The 20,368-nt window shown below is 45.5% G+C and overlaps 1 protein-coding gene across 2 annotated transcripts in view; it reads right to left on the reverse strand.

Annotated features, from left to right (window-relative positions):
- Positions 1–20,368, reverse strand: part of SIAE (sialic acid acetylesterase) — a 468,035-nt gene that overhangs the window by 247,017 nt on the left and 200,650 nt on the right. For both annotated transcript variants that reach the window (XM_069614537.1, XM_069614538.1), the window contains exon 4: positions 2,734–2,872. In XM_069614537.1, the coding sequence (XP_069470638.1) occupies positions 2,734–2,872 (139 nt within the window). The remainder of the gene's footprint in view (positions 1–2,733; positions 2,873–20,368) is intronic.

Below are 20,368 nucleotides of genomic sequence, written 5' to 3' on the forward strand. Positions count from 1 at the left end.
GTTCAAAGTAGTTCATCAAGCACAGGGGTTCAGTTCCCCTAGAGTTCAAATCTTGCAGCTTTCAAACCGTAAGAGTTCAAATCTTCCAGCTTTCAAACAAATACTTGACTTTATCACAAGGACTTTGCACAACACAAGCTTCTTTATATGTGTTTTCAGTGGCTTTTCCATTCAAGGGCCCTGGTCTTGGCGCAGTTGTCGGACCACACGGTCCACCCATTACAGGTCACACAACCGGTACCCTGCCTTGACTGCTTTTCCTTTACCAGTCCACTGCTTCTCCTCAGCAGTGGGGTTTGCCACAGGCACATGTGTCAGACTCTCCTGACACTATATTGTGGCTTGTTTAAACATCATGCGCTTGTTGCACCTTATGTTTCATTGGCTCTTGCCAACACTGGTTTCCATATAATATGCAGTTCTTTACACATTCTAGGCTTGGACCAATGCTGCATTCCTCATATCATGCATACGACTCTTATAGTCCCTTGGCTCCTACCAATGCTTGTTTGCCTTATGATAAACAGTTCTTTGCACTTTCTTGGCTGTGGCCAATGTTGGTTTTCGCATATCCTGCATACAACTCTGTGCCCCCCCTTCCTGGTTTCACTCAAAGGTGGGTCTTACGGCTCCTTGGGAGGTCTTCTGCTGTCACAAGTTCCCGTTTCTGGGTGCGGTCGCTCACGTCTTCACTCAGTGTTTTTTTTGTGGCTCGCACACACCCAGCAGAGCTTCCTCAGCGAAGCAGGATACATATGACTGCCTCCCTCGGTCCCGCCAGCCTGATTCTCACGATTGTCACCTCTCTCCAGCTTCTTGTGAATTGATATGGCATTTATAAAGCGCCTATACACAATTGTTTCAAGGCGCGACAACACACAAGTGTTTCAAGGTGTGACAAAATTGTACGCTGCATTGACCGGGAATCAAACCCAGACCTCCCATGTGGCAGGCAAGAATTATACCACTGAACCACCAATGCTTTCTCTTCCAGCTGAATACACCCTGCACTGCTTCACGGGTCTCAAGCGCTCCTCCTGCCATGCTGCCACACCGGAGAACTGTCCCTGCACACGGCTGACTGTGTTCCCGCAGCGGACTCTTCTTCCACAGCTGCCTCCATTTTTTTCGCGCTTCCAATTTTTAAAGCTCCTGCCTCCATTTTCATTTAAAAAGGGACTAGAACCCTACCCAGCAAAGCAGTAGTCCTGCTTTAATGTTGTTGTTCTCCTCCTCGTCCCAGTGCTTCACTGGGCTTGATAGATGTTCATTTTTACAAAATGAGGATGTGTTGGTCTAGTTAGCCTCTTCTTCGTCCCTGTAGCATACCGATTCAATTTGGGAAATATTTTAGGGGATCATAAGGAAAGGGCTGACAAAAGCCTATGAAGGCTTGAGGGTTGGAAGATTCATGGTGAAAGGGAAATGGGGGATGCCATGTCTCACCTAAGGACTTCCTCTCCCATTCCCCACGTTTCCTCCACCAAGGTGATCCTTCCTTGCATATCAACCTCCAGGGTCGGGATCCAAAAGCGATGGCCTTTCCCTGGCCAACTGAGAAGAGGATACCAGGGGAAAAGAAGTGAGGACGCCCTCAGGTTGTTCACAGGTAACTGAGCTCCGCCAGCTGCCATTTCTGTCTGGAGATGCTACATTTATACTTTACTTTCAACTCATCTAGAAGACACGAGGGGCACCAAATACACAGCCCCAACAATGCCTTAGGTACAAACCTCCTGTAAATGTAGAAAATAAAATCGGGGACTTACTGAGAGGCATTACAATGTCCTGCAGCGGCTTCAATTACTTACAAGAGGCATGTTTCAATTACAGAGATTTTAGTCAAATTAGATCTTTTTACCCATCTACACTGCCTGACATAATCAGGGTGGCTATTCACAATACATATCATTACTGTAGTACCTTGCAATGCACAATACAACTCAGTGGGTCTCATGAGTTTGGGGGGCAACACTAGAAACATGAGTTCAGGATCCAAGGGGTATTTACTGCCTGGTGTGAAGAAAAAGTATGGGATAATATGGGTTATTTACACCATGCAATACTTTATACTTACCCCATATTGATAAATAGATCATGCTATCCCAACTCATAGTTGGGTGATTATTTGACAGAGCACATTTAGAATGTTCCCACCCACCATACCGGTAAGAAGGATCTGGGTCTGTTTGGGCTACTGTTGGGAAGTGAGATTTGAGCATTATAGCATCGGTTACATGAGTTTAAATTTGTATGATAGCAGAGTTCGAAATTTCCAGGAGCTGGCAGCTATTTAGCTCCTGGTTATAGCCGGGGGGGAGGGGGGGCAGGGGGAAGGGCTGGTTAGCTTTCAGCCAACCGCTTCCAGAGGCTACTTTTCACTCCTGTGGCAGATGGTGCCATACAAACGTAGCTATGTAATATTAACTGCATATGTTTGGTAATGTATATGACTGAGAATAAAGCACACACCTACGGGACCTTTAGACCATATTAGATCATATAAAATGGGCAAAAAAAGTTTACATCTTGCGCAACGTTAGATTTGCTGCGTATTATGTACTGGCTCCTGCCTAACTGGTTATGCCTGATACCCGGGAGCTGCCTATTGATCCTGGTCATCAAATCCCAATTTCGATCCCTGTGATAGTTGCACAAGCTATGTGTAAACATTCAAATAAAGAAGTGTGTTATTATACACATACGGGAAACTTGAAATAGCAACATTCTTACCTGGTGTGGGTAGAGACCACTGCAAGTCAACCTTAGCAAGGTCGTAAAGCTCTTCTTTTGCGTATACCAGCGAAGCAGTAAACAGGCGCACCTGTGGATACAGGTAGGCCTCAGATAGCTCTTTACTGGCATTATAAATCTGTGAAAAACATGAAAAAGATTTCAGAGAGGCAGGCCCCCTTACAAAACATTGATTTTAACTTCATTGTAATAAATGTAATGATTGAACATTATATATTTACCTTTTATGATACATATGTGTATTGTTTTGGTCTGTGTTTTTATAGAATATTGCATTCCGAAATAAATGGTATACTTGACTTGTACTTCCATTGCTACATGCGCATTCTCAGCAAAATGAGGAATAGTTAATGCATACATTGAGAGAACAAAGGCATGCAGGTGGTGTCAAAAAACAGTGGTACGGGGGCGCGGTTGAGCATCCGAGGGATGAAGACGTGAGCTCTGTCAGCTATGTCGGGCCTCACTTATCCTGTTATAATCCTGCTGGACCACTACATTCTGGCGATCCTTTAGCGGCTGCAGGTTGCTTCCAGATTGTTCTGCTGCTGCTCCAGTGAAAAACGGGTAGTGTAAAGCTAGAGAACGGCAAGCCGCTCCAAGTTGCTTCAGGTACTGGGTGACATTTTGGTAATCACGCCACCATCCAAGTCGTCTGCCGCGACTGGCAAACTAGCCCTCCCAACACACTTGGAGTTGCGCGGTGTCTGCAGGGGAGTGCAAGAGAGAACCAGTACATGACTAGGCTCATTGGGGTGGGCTCTTTGCAACAACACCCATCGCCGCTTTGGGAGCAGGGCAGAGGAGGCCTGGCTTGCGAGTTGCGACCCTCTGGGGAAAATGCTACACAGCATGCTTCTATACCAGGGTGAAGCCCAGGAGTCGAGGAGCCCGCAACAGAGGTTAATCACTCCAGGAACAAAATGACTACACATGCAGGTGGGCACAGGAGGTAATCCTCCGTACTGGCACTGACTTCAGTTGCGACTCAGAACCCTCCCGGGCCAGATTGTGTGCCGATCGTGATACTATGCCACTTAAGCTCCCCATCTCCTCCTTTGCGCCCCAACCTCAGCCCCTCCAGAGCTGGTGACAAGATGAGCATTCTCCGACCACCGAGACTGGGGTCAAGGTAATCAGGATACCATTGTGGTAGAGATCCTTCCTGGCTAGGCGACAATCATTGCATGCGATAGACCTAGATTCCTGGCACACCACATAATGACCTCCAGACCGGTCATATTTTGAACTCGCCCTCTGTCTTGTGCCTGACTAGAACTACTATTGTGACATTTAAAAACTGTGAATGCAGCACCGTGCTGGGTGTCCACGCTCCCGACTACACCTTTCTGTGATCATAGTGAAAGATAAGTTCAAGAAAGCTGGTTCACAAACTATGATGGATCAATGCCCGGTATGCAATCCACCACCTTCGAAATTCCAGAGACCAGTGGACACAGCCAGTAGCGCAGATATGCAGGAGTGCTTGATCTCACTTAAAGGAGTAATGGACCTCGATGGAGGGGAAGATAGATGGGCTCTCTTCAGGAGTGTCCCTATTATGCTGCAACCTTCAGAAATTGCTGGGGGAAGCAGAAAAATGTATCTCAGACTAAGATGATTATACCACTATGATGAAATACCAGCTATCATCGATCACGCAACAACTTAAAACTTTGGAGTACAGGCCAATGACAATGTAGGTCATTCCAGACGCAGCAACCTCCGTATCTTGGGGCTTGCTGAAAAAGAGGATGGCACTTGTATGGAGCTCTGCTTGAGCTGATAACGCCTAAGAAACTTTCGACTTTCCTTTCCATGGGGAAAGCACACCAGATTCTAGATTGTCGACCCATGCCAGGAGCACCCCCACTCACAGTGATAGCTAAGCTATTGAATTATTGAGATTGCAGTGCCTTGCTGCAGATGGCATGGGCCACCAGCCCGATCACATACAATCGGTCAAAGATCGCCATCTTTCTGGATTATACCAGGGAGTTACAGAGAGCCAGACAATCATTCAATAAAGAAAAGGCTGCACTCCCAAGGCATTAAGTACATTCTCCTTCTTTCTGGCACAACGCAAGGTGTACTATAAGGGGACCGTGCATCTTTTTTAATAACCCATCTGAGGCCTGGGACTGGTTTGAAATGCACGTTGTCACCTCAACGCTGAAACCATGCAAGAGTTAATTATGCTCGACACACAACCGAGAACTGTCTCAGAATCTACATGATCCTCATGCCCCAAACTCACCAGACATCAGCAACAAATCATCAACAGCAGCAGATATGGGATGACGACGCATGTTTCACCTGTTTTTCAGTTTTGGTCCTAACATCATGACACAAATCCTCAATTTTTGATTCCAGCCACTATGGCTCCCTGACTGACTGAAGGCTTTGAAGGATGTGGTATCCTTTGCACAGGCTGTCTTTTTACTAGCCCCACAGTTAGTTGCATTTAGTTTGTGTATGTTTATCACAAGGTTGGGGCGACAGACGCTTGATGTTGGTCTGATGTATGAGGGTGGGTAGTTTGGGAAACATATTCCTGTTAACCAATTTTGATTGAGACACTTGCATGGGTTTCACTCCCTCCCATGAACATTTACAGGGGATGGGCTTTACAGATGCACATATTTTGACTCACACACATGGGGATGGTGGAATCTAATTGGCTGATTTATTTCCTCACTTGGATTGTGAACGGGCTGGGATCCAGTATTAAAAGACAGCTTGTGTTACAGCTCCTCAATAGCTGCTCTCCAGATGTGGTTCTTCTTACTGAAACACATCTGGCCGGGTCGGAATGCAGGTTTTCCATAAGATCGGATTATAAAACAGTGGCACAAGGTGCCCTAACCCTGATTCATAAGTGGCTCAGGCTCCTGGCGGTGAAGCAGGGCCCCCATGGGCATTTTGTATTACTGCGGGGAGAGTGTTGGGGTACTGTTTGGGGTATTGTAGCCGTGCAACGATTGATCTCCTAAATGACCTTCAAGTAGTCCTATAAGATAATCATGCAGACACTTGGGTCCTCAGTGGGGACTTCAATGTGGAGATGGACACGGTTATGTACCGAAAAACCTCTTGGAGGTAGGAACACCAATACAGGCATGAAATGATATACCTCCTTATTGACACGCTGGCTTTCGGATGCATGGAGAGCACAGCATGGTTCAGAACAGGGCTTCTCGTTTCTCTCTGGGGTACACGGTTCATGTCCACTATTGACTACTTTCTCATCCCCAACACGATCTGTGTTGACTCACCCCAGTCAAGTTCCTGACCAGAGGTATACCCGATCATTATCCACTCATCATGGAAAACAAAAGAGGAAAATTAGACCCAAGCCTTCTTCGCGCTTGACCAGTTATCTCTGCTTCCCTGAATTTCTAGATGGGATAACCTCTAAGACAATCGAATATTTCACCATCAGTGAGGGGACAGTAGATAACCCAGTGGCTCTTTGGGAGATTTACAAGATGGTGCTCAGAGGAGAAATTATTTCTCCGATAGCTGCAAAAAAAGAAAGATCAAGTACAGGTGATACGGGAGGCAGAATTAATTGTGATTATAACAGAGGAGAAATTCCTTGAGATATGTTCCCCGACAGCAGAGTACACACTCCTGAGCACCCACGTGCCGCTCAGAAATATCACCCTAGATAACGCGAGACATGCACACTGGGCTAAACCTAATATAGTAACAAACAAACTCCTGACATAAACTTACCTGTGTCTGCTAATTAGTTGCAAGTTGAAATCCTAGATTTTACAATGCAGCACTAGGACACACAATTTACTACTCATGATGCCGTTGTTTTATTAATCATATTTTTCAGAATAACATTCTCCTTGGCCCAATCAGTGTGGCCTTTTACTTTTGAAACAATCATCAACACGTGACCACTGATGTAGTATAAATAAAAATGCATTCTGTACAAAATAAACTAGAATGATAGATAGAAATATCAAAAACTGCTTGTGCTAAAAGTACAGCAGCGTCAGTGAAATTGATGCAAGATATAAAAGTAAAAGACATGTGAATAGAACAAATGAAAATACAGCAATACAGGAACAGTGCATCTACATCACAGAGTTAAATTGGTACTGTCAATAGTCAACCAAAGCAAAACATAAAAATCAACAATGAACTCCTTCTATATTACCAATCTCCAGATCAATGCTGAAAGGGTAATTTATGGCTAATGCACACCCCTTTTCTAGCTTCTAATCAGAATGACCATGGTGTGCGTCCTACTTCATAAATGCCTACGTCGCCATCCAATGTATGTACTTTACAGAAGTAATCCTAACCCCTCTAAGATCCGAGCAAATTAGCTGGTCATCTTCCTGGGATGTTTTGGCGCAACATATGTTTTCAAAGCCGCCTTCTTTGGGGCAGGACTTTATGGAGACACCCTGCAATCAAACATGTTGACATTGGCGCAAATAACGAATGCGAGAGTTCTTAGGGCAACCAGGTTGCCTGTCTGTGCCTGGCATAACCAGATGTTTCCCAAATGACCTTTTCATAAGCTCCAAACACTGTCACCACTTCGGCCCTCGCTCACAGTCAAAAGATAAACATAGGGGATAAATCCCCTCAGGGTGCCACAGTTCACTCAATCCTAAAACATACCCACATATAGATATATAAATAAACATTGATACAAGAGCGTGACACCTCACATGTTCTAACCAGTTCCAAAAACCAGTTACAGTTCCCAACTGTCACTGGAAACATACCTTCAAAACTAAACGGAAGGCAACCATCTTTTCCTGCAACACTTTATTCAGCATAGCATCAACACTAGGGATGGCTCTGCGGCAGCTAGACGAACAAAGAGCAGCGGGCATTTGCCGCTTATTTACAGCGGCAATGCCCACTAGTATTCCCATGTGAAGCTTTTGCTGTCATGCTGGACAACCTTTGCAGACTTGCCTCAATTACCAGGTAGTCTTGTTCAGTTGGGTGTACTCTTCCCAGGAATAAAGCACTGTGCATGCGGCCTCACAACTTTGGCATAATCTAAGTCGCACTGTAAAACAAACGGGAATCTAAGCTGGCACCGTCAACTCATCCAAACGCTGCTCTTAGCTTAAACTGTGGCCTCTTATACACATGGTGGCCAGGCGTGCAAAATCCAGGCGTCCAGTCTGTATACTGAACTCGGGCGTCCAAGTTCCGGGGGAAAACTTGCCTCACTTCTAGGGATGAAGAGGAACAGACATGAGGTGTGTGGTGGAACACAACTTGCTTTATTCCATACGCATAGATAACTAACTTACTGATCCCCTCGTCTTATCCCGCGCCCACCCCACATCCCCTTCCCTAGCCCCACCATCACTTCCCTAGAGTCTTGGCCTAAATGTGAGCCATCCTCCACAACGATGTGGGAGGGCTCCATGTGTTGCATGCTCGTGACATGACATCTCCCCCCTTTTTAACGTAACAGATCACTTACAGTTTGTCTGCCCATTTCCTCAATCAGTCGTTGAGGCTTTGTGCGACATCGTGGCGAGATGTAGCATCTGTGCGGACAATTGTTCTCCTTCACTGCTGGCTTCTTCTTCAGACTATTCGTCATCCCCTTGATACGACTCACCCGAGCGCCTGTCATCTTGGCTGTCGTATGCGTACTCCACGCAAGGGGAGGGGTGTCCCTGATTTCCTTGAAGTGTGACGAGTTCCTCATTATGGACGGTTATCGATCTCCACTGGCCATTATCATGGTGCCCTTTTCACTGGTCACGATTCTGCTGCAAATGTACGGTCCTCCTCCCGACCCTTTGGCTGTCGTACCAACACATGGTCTCCAGGTTCTATGACACCCTTTGGCTCTTCATCGGGCATCTGCCCTGCCCTTCATTTTGTTTTTCTCTTCTTGGACCCTGGTCCTTGCTTGGTGTTCCAGGAGTGCTGGCTGTGTCCGTGTGTGTCCCTCGGGTAGTCTTGTCTTGATGTGTCAGCGGGAAACACCAGGTCTGAGGGGCAGACTCCTGTGGTGCTATGTGGCGGGTGGCAGTATTCATGCAGGAGCTGGTATAATGCTTGTTCAAATGGCTTGTTGAGGAGGGTGGCTACTTGTAGTGTCCTCTTGATGTTGGCCATGAATCTCTTGACTATGCCATTGGCTTTGGGCCAGCGTGGTGTTATCTTTCTATGCTGGATCCCCATGTACCGTGCAAAAGATTTGAAAATCCTGGCTGGCGAAAGGAGGGCCGTTGTCCGACTATATGATTTCTGGAATCCCGTATGTGGACAGCATGCAGTCCAGGGCAGGAATCACGCACGTGGCTGCCGTATTATCGACCAGCTGAGGGTCAGGAAAGTGTAAGTGTTCATCAATTAGCACAAGTACATATGCGTTGTTGCGAAGTGGTCACAATAAATCCACTGTTAGTTCTTCCCAGACATTCTATGGTAGTGGAGACATTTATAGGGGGTTGGGATGGGGAGGCTGAGCCACTTGGGCACATATGGAGCACTTGCCGATGATCCCTTCTATTATAGCGTCTAGCTTGGGGAACCATATCTTTTGACAGAGCAGGCACTTCGTGGATACCACCCCCCAGTGACCTTCGTGCACCATCATGACTATCTTTTCCCATTGTGAGTCTGGTATGATCACCTTGCAGCCCTTCATGATGATGTGGTTGTCGACAACTGTCAGTTTGTCTGTCACCAGGTCCATGAATCCTATGTCGTCCTTCACCGACTTTCTCGTTTCTGGCCTGATGTTTCAGATGGGAGGTTTTTCCTGACTTGATGCAGTGGGCTACAACTGCGAGAGCCGGGTCTCGTTCCGACACATTTTCAAGGGTGGCCCATTCTACAGGGAGGGGCTGTAGATGATGAATGATGTAGTTGATATAGGTGTCCTCAATGGATGGACCTGCTTGAGCACGGCCTGTGGAGTGTTCAGACAAATAGTCAGCAGGGTTTTCTTCCTTTCCTGGGCGATGCACAATGTCGAATTTGTAGCCTTGTAATCTCAAGCCCCACTGTGCTATCCTTGGGGGCATTCTTGCCTTTGGGTCTCCATAGATTGTCAGGAGGGCTTGGTGGAAAGTGATGACCGTGAATGTTTTTTCGCATAAGAACAGGTGGTAGTACTCACAGGCCCACATGACCACCAGACTCTCCTTCTCTGCCTGTGAGTAAGCTTTTTTCTGCTGGCATAGGCTACACCAATAATCTGAATAAGTCAATCGGGTCCCACTGCGTTAGTATGGCTCATAGCGTGACAGGGCTGGCATCAAATATTACCTCGGTTTTCCTTTCAGCATCAAAGTATGCCATGTCTTCTGCCCTGGAAATGTTGTTTCGTATGGTCTCGAAGACGCGACGCAGTCCGTTGACCACTCAAAAGGTTGATCTTTGCGCGTGAGTAGCTGAAGAGGGTTGCTGACCATTGCATAGTCTTTGAGATATTGTGAGCAGTAGCTTGCAAGTCCTAAAAAGGAACGCAGTTCGGATATGGTTTTGGGTGGTTGTGCAGTATTCCGTGCCGCCACCTTGTCTGGGTAGGGCCACATTCCTTTCTCCGAAAGGATGTGCCTGAAAAATCTGTTGGAGCCTTTATCGAATTTGGATTTGTTGAGTGTTAGGCCTGCCGCTTCGAGTGCTGAGCAAACTCTGTGCAGGGCCAGGTCGTGCTCTTCTTTTTACTTGCCGAATACAAGGATGTCATCCGAGTAGTTGAGGCAGTTGGGGACATGTCAAATCGCTTTATGTATATCCTCCTGAAATATTTCAGCAGCAGACGAGATGCCAAAACGGAGCCATTTGTATTGAAATAAACCCATCTGAGTGACAAAGGTGTTAAGATAACGTGACTCAGGTGCTATCTCAATTTGATGGTACCCTTTTGTGAGGTCCAATTTCAAAAAAAGACTTTTGCGCCATGCAACAGGTGTATCATGTCAGTTATCCTGGGCGCCTGGTGTCTTTTGCGCTCGATATGATATGATATGATATGGCATTTGTAACGCGCCTATACACAAGTGTTTCAAGGCGCAGCGAGGCAGGGGAGGGGGAACAAGGGGAGACAGAAACCATCCTACTAGGCCAGGTGTCATTCAGATCACACAAGTGCAAGGGTAGAGGGGAATGGGAAAAGTGCCAGGGGAAGGGGAGAGGGGAAAGTGCAGTAAATGGTTAGTAGAATACTAGATAAATAATAGGGCCAACTGGTGGCAAGTGCAAGGTAAGTGCCGGGAGAAGGGGCTGTAGGAAACAGAGACAGTCCCGCAGTTCAGGGGTTGCCAGGGAGACAGTGCAGGGAAGAGTGGCTGGGCCAAGGACCGAGATCGTGAGTGGCCCAGTTGCAGATTCAGTGCAGATTCAGTGATTTTAGCAGGGGAGAGAGGGAGAGAAAGCGGAGGCAAAGAGGAAGGTTTTGAGGTGCTTCCGGAACCAGAGATGGTTCTCCTCAAGTTTCAGGGAGGTAGGAAGGCTGTTCCAGAGGGAGGCCCCTGCTGCAGAGAGAGATCTACCCCCAACTCGTTGCTTGGAGAAGCGGCTGACCCTGAGGTAGTTTGGGGTGGATGAGCGAAGAGCTCGAGAAGGAAGATATTTAGGAAGAGAGAGTTGAAGGTATTTTGGCCCAAGGCCCCAGAAGGCCTTGTGGACAATGCAGAGGGTTTTGAACTTAATCCTCACAGCCACTGGTAGCCAGTGTAGTGATTTCAGTCCTGGAGAGATACGGTCCCTGGGCTTGAGGCCAAGGACAAGTCTCGCAGTCCTGTTCTGGATGAGTTGCAAAGGGCGGAGAGTAGAGGCAGGAAGATTTAGATAGAGGCTGTTACAGTAGTCCAGCTTTGAGAGAACCAGGGCTCTGGAGACAGTGAGCCTCTGGGGGAAGGAGAGGAAAGGAAGGATACCTCTGAGGAGGTGTAGCTGGTAGTGTGACTTCTTAGAGACGTCAGAGATGTGAGGAGAGAAAGAGATTGTGGAGTCGATCACTTCATTTGCCCCATGCATGTCCACGCATTGTCTTATTGAGCCATCTGGCGATTTCTTGGGCACAAGCAATATGGGTGATACCCACAGGGTGGGCCCTGTCACCGGTTGGATGACTTGCTGTTGTAGGAGTTTGCCAATCTCTTCTTCTACCTGTCGCTGTATGTTAACGGGCATGCCCCGGTAATGTTGGGCCACTGGTCTGACCTCCGGGTTGATGTGCAGTTATATCTTCCTATGTTTCTAACTCCTTTAAAAAGGTTTGGAAATGCTGCCTCGACGTCGTCAGGTTTTGCGTAGTATTTGTGGGCCATTAACTGGTACAGGATGTGTACTAGACCCATTTCCACTGCCGTCCTGAAGCCGAGTATGCAGCCGCTGTTGACTTCACTTTGAAGACATGTAGCAGGATCTTTGCGGCGTGGGCCTTGTGTGTGCACTAAGTTGTGCTGACACCCAGGCATGGTAGCGTGAGGTGGACCCATAAGGGTAGATGGCAACTGTTGACTTAGAGGAACTCTAAGGGGGTGTTGTTGGCTTGGGAGCGTGAGGACTGGGCTGTGTTGGGTAGCTGTGCTGTCATTTAGGGCCCTACATAACCCTTCTTCTGTTGGTCTTCCCCTGACGAGGGAGGGTGGCTGCTGCAGGGCGATCCCATTTAGGTGTACCAAACAAATCTCCTCATGCCACTGTGTCTTGAGCTTTCAGGCAATCGATGACCTTCTCGAACATATGAGCTCTTATATTTGCATTCTTCTCACCTCTGGTTTCGCCGTCATGTTTGCTGCCTTGTGGGCTTGTCAGTGTAATTCTCTGTCGTTCCCTGAGGGCTCTCCTGCTGGGGATAGGGGCGGGTGCGTTTTTGCAGACAGCCCTGAAGTGGTCGTTGCCGCTGCATGCAGCACTTTACTGGTCCAGGGCTGGGCATTCTCCGGTGTGGGGATATTCATATCTACATCTGAAGCATGTGGCCTCCAAGCATCTGACTGGCTGATTGGGTGTAGTGACAAGTTTGTTACTGGAGTCAGGTTCGACATGTTTTTGCTGTATCGAGATTTTGCCTAGGTTGTCTAGCTGTGACTCCACCGCTGCTTCCTTGCAAGCTAGGGCTAGGATTTCTTCCAATGACCTTGGTTTTTGCAGGAGTTTCTTGTGAAAAGTTTGTGAGTCACAGCCAGCTATGAGCTGGGATCGTAGGGCTTCTTCATTGGAGTATCGATGAAATTTGCAGTATTTCAATTTTATTCAGAGTCTCAAAGTTGTCGAGCAATTCTCCTTTTTCCTGACATGTTGTATGGAAAATATGTATCTCATAGTCAATATTAGTGTGGGGTGCAAAGTATTCCGACAGCTTTTCGTGTAGGTTTTGGTACATGGCCGTCTCCAGGTTGAGAAATTCACCCGCTATGTCCCTTACAGCTGGTCCTACTGCCATGGACAGGGTGTTCTTCAGTCGTTCATCATCAATGAGCCCAATGGCCCAGACATAGAATTTGAATTCTCTTATCCAGGTCTCCATGGAGGCCCTTGGTTACTGGTATTGTGGAGGTTGAATGCGTGAGGCAGGTGTAATACTTGTGTAGCACCCCTGAAGGGTGGGGGCGTCCTGCAGTGTCGCCCGCGGATGAGAAATCAATGTTCAATTGCCCCCTGGCCGATTCCTTGCCGTATAAGTGTGAGGGCGGTCTCCCTGCCCTGTGGTGAACATGGTTTGCTACTCATTGGGGTGCCCACCCTTTGTATGCTGGGATTTGAAAGCCCTGGGTTCAGGATTATGGGCTGTTCCTTTGTGCCAGGCCTTCCTTTCTTTCCCCACTTTTTTTCCCTTATTGGGGGTTAGACTCTCCTGGTAGGGGCCACCTGCGTAGCGTGGGAGTCTGTTTGTTACTTTCCTCTGGTGACATCTCTGAGCACCCATGCGCAGGGTGCTGTCGGTGCTGTGTGCCCATGGGGGAGGAAGACTAACCCTGCCCCTGCCGTAACTGCTGCGTGCTGGAGTGACGCTTGGCAGCTGGAGGCTGCTGTCGTGTCTTCCGCGTGCAGGGGGGGCGGTCCTAGCAGCGGGAGGTGTGCCAACACGCATATGAAATGCCTGACGGCATCCTCCGGTAGCATGCTGCTGGCAGTGTTTCTGTGCATGGCTGTCTCAGCCACGTGTGAGTACGGGCCGTTTCTGTGCTGGATTTACATCTGCGGTGCATACTGAGGCGCATGGTACCATATCTGGCTCCTCGTCGCCAGTGCGAACTCGGAGACTCAGAGTTCCTGGGAAAACTCAACTCACTTATGGAGATGAAGAAGACATGGACCCGGGACGTATGGTGCAACACAACTTGCTTTATTCCATATGCACCGATAACTTACTGATTCCCCTCGTCATATCCTGTTCCCACCCCACGTCCCCTTTCCTAACCCCATCACTTCCCTCTTTTCCCAAATGTGAGCTGTCCTCTACAATGATGTGGGAGGGCTCCATGTCTCACATGCTTGCGACATGACATACACAATCTGATGGTTAGTGGCCAAATGCTGCCTCACCCTGGGAGGCAGTCATATATTCTGCCGATTACTGCGAAAGCCTCTGGGTTCCACCTAAAATGGAGAGCTGGACCGGCAAAATCGATCATTGAATATCAGAAGCATACAAGCACCATCTTGGGCGAGTGCTCTCAATATATGTCTGCAGAGGGTTTTTTCCAAAAAAATAAAACAATGTAGGGAGCACAGTCTGAGCCAAATGTCAAGCTTTTCTTAGGTCCTAATCAGTGCACACAGATGCAATCGATATCAAAACCAACGGATCTAAAGCTATCAAGGCAGAAGCACAGTTTGTCAATCGGGCACCATTTATCTGCTCAGCACAAGACGTGTTAATGCTCAGGTTGCAGAGCCCTCAGGAAATGCCCCTTATTCAAAAGGCAAGTTCTTCATTCATCCCCTTGATATGTGTCCTTAATTTAAATATCCACCAGCCTTCTTTGTGATTCAGGGCACTGGAAAAATTCACAGATTTTGCTACTTTGTCCAATACACACCATAGGATGTCCTTTTGGGAGTGTTGAAACTCCACAAAGTGGGACACCATCGGGGCATCCAGTTTCCTGCACCGGATCCACAATCTGTTTTCCAGAATCCTTTTGTGCACAGGTCTATAGGTCTGACAAGCATACCTCCTGCCACACGGCCATTGGATACAGTACACAAAATGGGGAGTATTACAATTTAAGAATTATCTTAATTCCCATGATTTGCCCGCAATGTCATATGTTTTGATTTTGCGTGTAAACCGGCAAGCTGTGCAGTTCCCGAACGGATGATGCACCAACACATGGGCAAACTCCACAGAGTTTCCTTCAAAGGCTTTTTAATAAATTGTGAGCGCACCAGATGTTCACACAAATTCTTCTATCTTTTCAAAGCTATACGTGGTAGCTGTTCAGAGAGAAGCACTAGTCTAACCAGAGGCCAACATTTTGTAATGATTCTACTGAATCTAGAAGTGTTCGGACAATAGGTTGTCACACACGTCTTTCCGTTATCCTCATTACTATGCGCACCCAGACTGAGTAGGGTTTCTCAGGGTGTAAACCTAGCTCTTTTGCAAGATTGGGTTACCAATTTTTTGGGCTACCCCTGGACCAAAGGCGGGCACTCAGTTTTCTGCAGGATTGTAAAACTTGCAGAGCCTGGAACAATTACACTGCACCCGAAGATATTGGCCTTATGGTAGGCTTTGTTTCAGAGGCATTGGACGGTAACTCTCAAAGTGCAGTAAAGTATTCTGGTCTTTTGTCTTTTTGAAGAGGCTACCGCTCAGTCTCCTGTCTGTGAGGCTGATGGATAGATCCAAAAATGCAATCTCTTCATTACTCGCTATCATAGTTAACTGAATGTGGGTACTTCTGCCATTGATCTATGATAAATAATCTGCCATACACTCACAAGTCCCTGTCCAGACAAAGAAAACATCGTCAATACATCTGTGCCATTTTCGTATTTTCAAGCGTAAGGTGCATCCAAAGAAAAAACATACAATTGCTCAAATCATGCCATATAAATAATACAATGGCTCAGCACAAAGGCTGCACCCATTGCAATCCCACAAATGTTCTGCTAAAAAGCTTTATCAAAAGTAAAGTAGTTGCGTAAGTGCGATGGACGTGTGATCCAGGATGAATTCCAATGGGACTCTTTGTTGTAGGTTGTATATAGTTAAGGACTCTCTGGCATATTTAATGGCATGCTGCTGTGCAATATTTGAATATAGTGAGTTGATGTCCATTGTAACCAAGATATCACTCTCAGGACTGAATCGCTCGTCTTCAAAGCACTGTATAGCAGCGTTGTGTCATGAAGATAAGACCAACATAGGACACTGATAGGTTTGAGGAATTGATCAACAAATTTGCTGATGAGTTCCAACACAGATCCACACCCAGAGACAATTGGTCGACTGGGGGGAGGGGGTCCCGATTCTTATGAATCTTGGGGAATGCATAGAAATTGGGTATTCCCCCCGTGTGACTCATTCAGAAATTCTAACTATTTGCAGGAAATCCACTCTCTCTGGACACCAAATGTTTTTCTAAAATATCTTTTGCTTAATAGCCACGGTCAGATCATGATCTAATTTTTTATAGTGTTCCACACGGTTGAGTAAGTCAAGAACCATGTTCTGATATTGATTTTGGTGTTGGATGACTGTTCCTCCCCCCTTGTCAGCAGGTTTGGTAAGTAGCTCCTTACAAGAGCTCAATGATTTCAACGCTGCCCTTTGTCAGTTTGTAAGGTTATGTCTTACTGACCGACTCACTCCTTGAAGTCAATGCATTTCCCCAAGGATGCATTTTCCAAACGTGATAAATTCCTTAGGTGTTTGACTCTCGTTGGGGTTAAAGGTTGTTGTCTCAGGCCTTCCAATTCCTCTTCCCTATCTTGATGGCAAAAAAAGCTTTCAGTCTAATGGTTCTAAAAAAACATCTGAGTTTTGATTCTGCTTTAAAGCAATCAGTAGGGTTTGTGGTTACAAATGATAGACCTTTTGACAGTACAGACTGATTCGCATAGGTCAAGGGCATCCCAACTAAATAAAAAATCGACAATCTACCTTGGAGGTCTACCTCCTCATGTACCATCTCCTCAGGCGGTAACTCCACTGTCCCTTTCTGAAGGCCCGAAAAAAGGCATGCTTTGTGGCCCAAATGCAAATTCACTGCAACCTTGGCAATCCCCCCTGCAGAGTTAGAACGAGAGATGCCTGAAAATGTGACCCATCAACGTCTTGGTCTGGCGCCGTCAGATCTAGTATATTCACCTTCATTCTGGTGCATCTCCAGGAAACTCTCAGCTAAATATGGATACGCAGTATCCAGTTTAAACTCTTACATGACTTTGGCCAGTTTATTCACCTTCATTTGAACTGATCAAACTGGGTCTTCATTTCCCACTGGGCCAAACGTAGCCGGGTGTATGAGGCTGGTGCAAGGCGGGTAAAACACTTGCAAGGCTCAAAAGAAGGGACGGAGGTCACAAATATGGAAGAGAAATAGTAGATGATAGTGTTTACAGGCTTACAGAAGATGCAGAAATTGCAGTAAGATTTGCTGCTTATTATGAGGAGCTTTTTCGTTCATGGCAAGGCCAGTACCCACTTACAGGGTTTCATGTCTTAGACAACATCATTCTCCTACATTTGATGAGCCAACAGAAGCTAGACTTGGAAGCGGACATTACCGTTGAGGAGATTGCCATTGCCATCTCTCATCTGCAATCGGGGAAATCCTCAGGACCGAACGGATTGCCGATTGATGCCTGGAAGAAACTTAGCAACCTGACGACTAACCGCATGTATAATTTGTACTCGCACAGCAGAGACATGGACATTTTGCACCCGACCTTAGAAAGGCTTCAATCGTAGTTATTCCCAGATCAGGCAGACCGCTAGAATCCTGCACCTCATGTAAGCCCATCTCCCTAATAAATGCAGAGGTCAAAGTAATGGTGAGGGTACTCGCTGATCGTCTGTGTGGGGTGATTTCTTGCCCATCACCTGGATCAATGTGGATTTTTACCGAATAAATCAACTTGCATGAATATCTGAAAATTGCTACTGACAATATATCAGGCATCTGAATTCCCAGACCAACTTGCTCTTTTCTCTGTGGATTTTCAGAAGGCTTTCGACTCTGTTGTGTGTGATTACCTGTGAGAGGTTATTACCCGTATAGGCTTTGGGGAGAACTTCTTTGGCTGGGTCCATCTGCTTTATACTGAACAAAGTTAGAGAACAAGCACACCATTTTTTTTGAAAATCTGAGTACAGAGTATTATAGTATTTGGAGCTCCAAAGGCTCCCTGGTAGTTAATGAAGGTGAAGGGTGCAGGTGAGAGCAAAATGACTCTGGTATCAAGTCAAAGAAATAATGAGGTAAATGAAGAACCCATAATCTATGGGCACTCCCTTCCCCTGCACACCTATAAACACTGGCAATGAAGTCCAGTTAAAATTAGTTCAAAAGATTAATTAGTTCATTGAATACTTAATTGGTTCATTGGTTGATATTGATAAATTAATTCGATTCACAATTTAAGAAACAATAGTCATGGTTTGGTTTCATGTGTATGTATTGTTCTCATACATATACTTCACACCATCATCTTAATACACAATGATTTCTTCACAATCCAATTAAAAACATAGAAATTACAAAAAATCAATAAAAAGCTCAACGCGTTTCGAGAGATAATCTCTCTTCTTCAGGAGCAAAAAAAGTATTCTATACCATTCAAAAAAATACTTTCATATACATTATAATGCCGACTATTCGTGCATTCATTTTCTTTTAGTAGAAGTGGTTGTGTATTCCAACATCTCTTAGTCAGTTAACATAAGATCACCATTTGGAGTGATGGCTACTCTTGTTCTAGTATGGTAGGGCAAACAACTAGGAGAGAAAAAGACAGAATTACTGAACATAAATCTAACATACGAACATGAAATTAAAAATCTCCAGTGTCTAGACACTTTTTGAATAAACATCACACGATCTCACAGCTAAGATTTTTAATTCTTGAACTAGTAACTAGACCACCACAAGGGCCTAATCTACAACAGATTCTGTAACGCACGGAAATGTTCTGGATACACACGTTCGAGTCCCTTGAGGAATTCTCATTGAATGTATTTTTGTGAAAGATATCATTATAGAACAGAACATTTGTATCCATCAACTTAATAGAACCACGTCGATGGTACAATGATTATATAAATTAGTGTATAACACCAAATTGTCTTCAAACGTCTCAAATTGAACTGAAACAAGGATGTCTCATTTGTCTTGTGATATAGATGTGCAGAAAGACTGATATCTCTGTACAAAACATTCAATATGTGAACTGTGTAAGCTTAGAAATTGTTTGAACTAAATCACTAATGAGATAACACATCCTATTAAGAGAATGCAGTATAAATAATGCCTGTGTTTATAGAATCATTTGTGTTGTAACATTGTGGAATTGGAATGATGTTGTTTTCTTGACACTAATGTGGAATAATGGGTACAATATAATTTAATTATATAATGCTAAATAAGGGGTCCAGTATGATCAATAGATTCCTTCTTGTATACTAGCCAAGTTCCAGAATAACAGGATGATGTCTGTGACATATCTTCTAAAATACATGTGAATGGCTAAGCTCTCCTTTAATACGCAATAGACACTGACATTAACACAGAGATAAACATGTAAATACAATCAGAACAATTTACACATTAGTTTGGAAATCACACATTCACACAGCGTGAAGGGTGAGTAAGCGCTGGTATTATACACACGGAGCCTGAAGCCTTAAGGGTTAGTAAGCGCTGGTATCATACACACAGAGCTTCGTGTATCGAGTGAATTCACTACAATTCCCATGAGTCTTTTCACTGGACGTCAGTACGTTCGTATAACTGGCACGCCATATATAGCGCGGCTGTTGCTTAGCAACTCGCGTTTTGTTGGTCACAGCCGCGGAAAGGCAAAGCAGCTTTCTTGTGAAATATAAGAACTTCTGAATCCACCATAAGTAATATGGACAGAATTTTGATTTGATGACATGAATGGGCATAGTCAAGTAGTAAGGAATACGTTCTTTCCCATAGAATGTGAAAGGATCTTACCACGATCGCTAGTGCAGCGTTTGAATACACTCTAAGTGAGACGCATGGTTATGAATGGATACTTCAGCTGAATACAACCTAGAGGTGAGCACTATGGGGATCTTCTCCAGTATTCTTTCCAGTAATAATTCAAGTCTACAGAGCATGTATCGTGTGCTGATACTGAATAACTAACTATTTGGTTTAGCTAATTAACTGTTTGATTTAAGGGATACTAATTGAATTACGTGGTTTACACAGAAGTGATAAAGGCAGGCACTGACACACACATACCTGCAATACAGGATAAAGAACTTACTCTGAAGGCTTCATCATACACAAGCTAAACATGGCTACCAATAGATGAAAGCAAATTCTCCCTTACTTTGTAGAGGACCAAAATACCCGATTCAGGTAATATGATGCAACTATGCATCCACATTTATTAGCTAATAGGTGTATACATTAATTTGGACATCTTTAATCGTTTATAACTA

Source organism: Ambystoma mexicanum, chromosome 9, assembly GCF_040938575.1.
Source record: "Ambystoma mexicanum isolate Mex_15411 chromosome 9, UKY_AmexF1_1, whole genome shotgun sequence".
Classification (NCBI taxonomy): domain Eukaryota; kingdom Metazoa; phylum Chordata; class Amphibia; order Caudata; family Ambystomatidae; genus Ambystoma; species Ambystoma mexicanum.